Below are 4,605 nucleotides of genomic sequence, written 5' to 3'. Positions count from 1 at the left end.
AGTTATTTTTTAAAGCGGGATTGCAAAGTTGCATCCGATTGTTCACCACAAAGGTGCAAAAAGTACTTGACTAATAAATAATAAATGAGCCAGTCCTGAGCTCAAGCTTGAAAAAATGGCTCACGAGCCGCGCTCTCATAAGGCAAAACGAGCCAAGCTCGGGCCTGGTGCGTTGGTGTTGGAGTCGACGATGCAAGTGGTGGTGGTGGCATTGCAGGCGATAATTGCAGGCGATAGGTAGGTAGTGAAGGCAAATAATAGTCATGAGTGAAGCTAACACACTTGGATGTTTTTTAAGTTTTATAATAGCCGTAGTTTTGACAAGCTGACGAATTTGAGTAGTCCTAAATCGACGTGTTGACTAATTAGAGACGACCAAAATGAATCATACCCAATCAACTTTGTCTATATGCCACCTCTATAAAATTAAATAAAGAAAAGACCAATTCCACACACATAATACAAATGGACATGTTTTTACAATAATCTACCTAAAGTATTTAGATAACTAAAAATAAATACGCGTGGCACTCAAACATTGTATATATACAATTCTAACAAATTAGATCGATCGAGTCAAACCTGGTCTACTTTTGAGTTTTGAGCATTCCATCCTTTCCACTTCTATTGCTGAGCCATCCGAACCCAAGATACAATTGGCCCGACTTCAGTTTGACCAAATGTTGTCGGTACGGTATCAGTATACTTCTCAAACCTGTATAAGATTTAGTTACTTAGTTAACCATTATTATTGCCACAAATAAACAAACGGTACTAACTAAAAACTTGGGTGTAGAGGTCTAAACGAGCCGAGCCGAGCCGAGCCGCTCGTAAGAAGCTACTTGACATTGGCTCACTAAAAGCTTGAAATGAGCCAGGCTTAAATGAGCCCAAGCTTCAACTAAATTGGAGCTCATTTTATAAACGAGCACGGGCATCACATACCCAGCTTGACTATGCTTGTGAGAATATACAAGCCTATTATCTATATAATTATAATAGCTGTATTACATTTAATAAATATATGAAAAAATAATTTATATTATTATGTATAAGATTATAACAAAATTAAAACAATGTAAATGTTACATATACCAAATCATACAAAATAATCAAAATATTTAATATATAATACCCACGCTTGGGCTTAGCTCTAGGGTTGTAACAAAAGCGAAACAACACGTCAGCTACTCAAGTCGACTAGCTTAAAGCTTGAATCGAGCCGAGTTTACAAGATCGAGCCTCAAAATATAGCTTGTTTGATAAACGAGCTCGAGCCAGAGCTTCTTGTATAAATATACAAATATATAAAACAAAATTTATATAAATATATAAATATTAGTCTCTTTTAGGCTCGTGAGCTAGCTCAAGTTCTACCTTTAAAAATGAAGCTCGAAACGGGCCGAGCTCAAGCTCTTGTAAGTTATCGAGCCAAGCCCAAGCTCGCCTAAGCTTGAGCTCAGCTCGTTTAACACCTCTACTTAGGCATTTGGATGGCATTTTGATTTCTCAGACCCGTTTCGACCTGTTAACCCCCTCGAGCCGCCCAATTTCCATCTCTAATAAATCCTATAATAACCTCAAGCCAAATATTAATGATTACTTAAGGGAATATTAACTAATAATGTAGGGCGCGCTAAGTTTGACCAATAACGAATGTCAACATGTTACTACGCCTGTAAACGACCCAAACGTTCAGTAAACAATTTGGCGGGAAGTTTGTTTATTTGATAAAAAAATGAACACAACCAACATTTTTCGTTCATTTAGTTAAACAAACGAGCATAAAAACATGTCTCATTTGCTCATTTTGTTCGTGAACTTTCATTTATGTTCGTTTGTTCAAGTTCGTTCATTTGTATATTAATTAAAAAACTTAGGTCTATCACAATTAAGTCAAATTTTATGAAACACCAATTAATTTAGTCCAGTTTAATTAACTTTCTAGGCCCAATAAATTGATGTTCACATTCACTTCTAATCGGCGTTTGCTCAATTATGTCCGTTCATTAGTATCCAGTATTCCAGTTACGTTCATGACCCATCCGTTTATACTGTTAACGAACGAACATAAACACACACGCTCATTTTCTTAAAAAACAAAGTCCGTTTAATTGTTTGTGTTCGATCGTCCGTTTGGTTATTGTTCGTTTAGAGTGGACAAACAAACAAACAAACAAACAATTATATGTACTATATATCATATGTCGTTCGTTATTCGTATATTTAGTTTAGCTACACCACTCACACCATCAAACGGTCGTCCATCAAACACTCAGACGGTTGTTTTGACCAAAAGAGTCATAACTTTGAAAATTATTGGGCGTAACAGTCACTTGAACAAACTATAAGGGGTCAAACTCTGAAAAATATTGGTCAAGATCGTGAAGCCAATATCCAGATAGTCGCTTGACCATAGAGAGCATGAAACTTTTGGTCAAAACGATCGCTCAACCTTTATCTAGATGGCAGTTTGAAATGGTATGAGATTAGATGTCAGACGGGATGGTTTGCATAGCTGCCGCAAGTTTAAAACAACTATTATTTGTATAAAGTACTCTTATATTAATTATGTTTGATGAAGGAAGGCATCGATGGCCAACATGTGTGTTTGTGGCAAATCAGCCAAAGGTTTTACAATATATTTGCTACATATAGTAAATTATAATTGTAAATATATATATATATATATATATATATATATATATATATATTCAAAATAATCAAAATATTTAATATACAATAACCATGCTCTGGCTTGGCTTTAGGGGTGTAACCAAGCCAAACAGCTTGTCAGCTACTTGAGATCGACTCTCTTAAAGCTTGAAATGAGCTGAGTTTAAACAAGCCCGAGCCTCAAAATAAGCTTGTTTAATAAATGATCTCAAGCCCGAGCTTCTTGTATAAATATACACAATATATACATAACAAAATTAATATAAACAAAAGTCTATTTTAGGCTCGTGAGCCAGCTCGAGCTCTACCTTTAAAAATAAAGCTGGAAACGAGTTGAGCTCGAGCTCTTGTAAGTTATCATCCCAAGCCCAAGCTCGCCTAAGCTTGAGCTCAGCTCGTTTACACCCCTACCCGGCTTGTTTAACAACACCTCTACTTGGGTATTTGAATGACATTTCTCAGACCCGTCTTGACCCGCCGAATTTCAATCTATCGTATAATAGCCTCAAGCCCTCAAGTCAAGTGTTTGTGAATTGTGATTAATAAAGGAAATATTAACTAATAATGTAGGGTGAAGTCGGACCAATAAGGAAAGTCAACATGTGACTACGCCTGTAAACGAACTGAATGTTCAGTGAACAGTTTGGCGGGATGTTTGTTACAAACAAACACGGCCAACATTTTTCGTTCGTGAACTTTCATTATTGTTCGTCCGTTTAAGTTCGTTCATTTGTATATTAATTAAAAAATTTAGGACTATCACAATTAAGTCTAATTACCTTTATAGGCCCAATAAACTGATGATCACATTCACTTCTAATCAGTGTTTGCTCAATTATGTTCGTTCGTTTGTTATCCATTTACGTTCATGAACCATCCATTTATACTTTTAACGAACTAACATAAACAAACACGCTCATTTTCTTAACAAACAAAGTTCATTTAACTGTTCATGTTCAATCATTTGTTCGTTATTGTTCGTTTAGAGTGGATAAACAAACAAACCTGATATGCACATCGTCTTGTAAAGTTGAGCAACCCTAGCATCTCCTTTAGTAGCCATGTGGGGCCTCTCCAAACACTCGAGAAATGCCAGGTCAGCCTTCAAAAGCTCAGCTTGATCATGAGTATCATAACCCATATCATGACAATAACAACAATAATCCAACCAATCAATCGGTCGTTTATCCCAAAGTAGGGACCCGCCATCTTTCCCACTAGACCAGTTCGGTCCACAGTAATGCCCGTATCGTGGAAAAAACTGGGATAAAATCGCGCGTGGGCCAGTGTGCCACGGAACCTTACACACATACGGCCTGAACCGAACAGAGGAGTAAGTCAAGCCCGGTTCAGAAAGATTGTACCGGCGTCGTTGCGCGTGTTTCTTTAGCTTTTTGTTTAAAAAAGTTGGCATTTGGATTTTATTGGCAAAAGGGATAATTGAAGTAACTGACATTCCCAAAATCTTGACATCAAAAGGCTGCAGTTTTTGTAATTCTTCTAGAGTTGTTGATGTATTCACTTTATCTGAAATCATTTCTGACATGGAGGTTGTGACAGTCTAAATAGTATTAAATCGTTGCGCGAGAATTTTGTTATTCACATATTTGAGGCGCTACCGGGCATTAACAGGACCTGCATGTAGCATGAATAGAATCGATGAGAACATGTAACACTAGCCTTTTGGTTTTGTAATATTTTACAAATGCCAAGAATTAACAAAGATACACGAAAATGATTCCCACTACCTATTTATACTGTTGATCTTTTAGAATATCATGTCAACTTTTATATTGCAGAACTGATTTAACAAATGATTTATATCTTAACCTTCATGTGTATCTTTCTTAAATTGTTAGATCCAAATTACAAGATAAATGCCATGAAACAAATCAAGGCTGGACATTTAACAAACAAGACTTCATGAGA

General features: G+C 36.3%; 1 protein-coding gene across 1 annotated transcript; it reads right to left on the bottom strand.

The window, feature by feature from the left end:
• Positions 1-423: 423 nt before the first annotated feature.
• LOC143617538 (uncharacterized) lies at positions 424-4,332 on the bottom strand. Its single transcript, XM_077090064.1, has 2 exons — positions 3,682-4,332; positions 424-715 (listed from the first exon to the last, which is right to left on the bottom strand). The coding sequence occupies exons 1-2, from the start codon at positions 4,220-4,222 to the stop codon at positions 588-590; spliced, it is 669 nt and encodes a 222-aa protein (XP_076946179.1). The 5' UTR covers positions 4,223-4,332; the 3' UTR covers positions 424-587.
• Positions 4,333-4,605: the final 273 nt, after the last annotated feature.

This window comes from Bidens hawaiensis, unplaced genomic scaffold, assembly GCF_021521415.1.
Source record: "Bidens hawaiensis isolate Kalapana, Puna unplaced genomic scaffold, B.hawaiensis_p1.1 tig00055213_1, whole genome shotgun sequence".
Classification (NCBI taxonomy): Eukaryota; Viridiplantae; Streptophyta; class Magnoliopsida; order Asterales; family Asteraceae; genus Bidens; species Bidens hawaiensis.
Note: the sequence above shows the minus strand (reverse complement) of the source record. Positions and strands in the feature narration are given on the sequence as shown.

Bases quoted from the DNA above. Each gene is read 5' to 3' on its own strand.
- LOC143617538 (XM_077090064.1), bottom strand. From the start codon at position 4,222: ATGTCAGAAATGATTTCAGATAAAGTGAATACATCAACAACTCTAGAA. The intron at 716-3,681 runs GTTTGTTTGTTT...AATCTTATACAG, and splicing joins CAAGACGATGTGCATATCAG to GTTTGAGAAGTATACTGATA.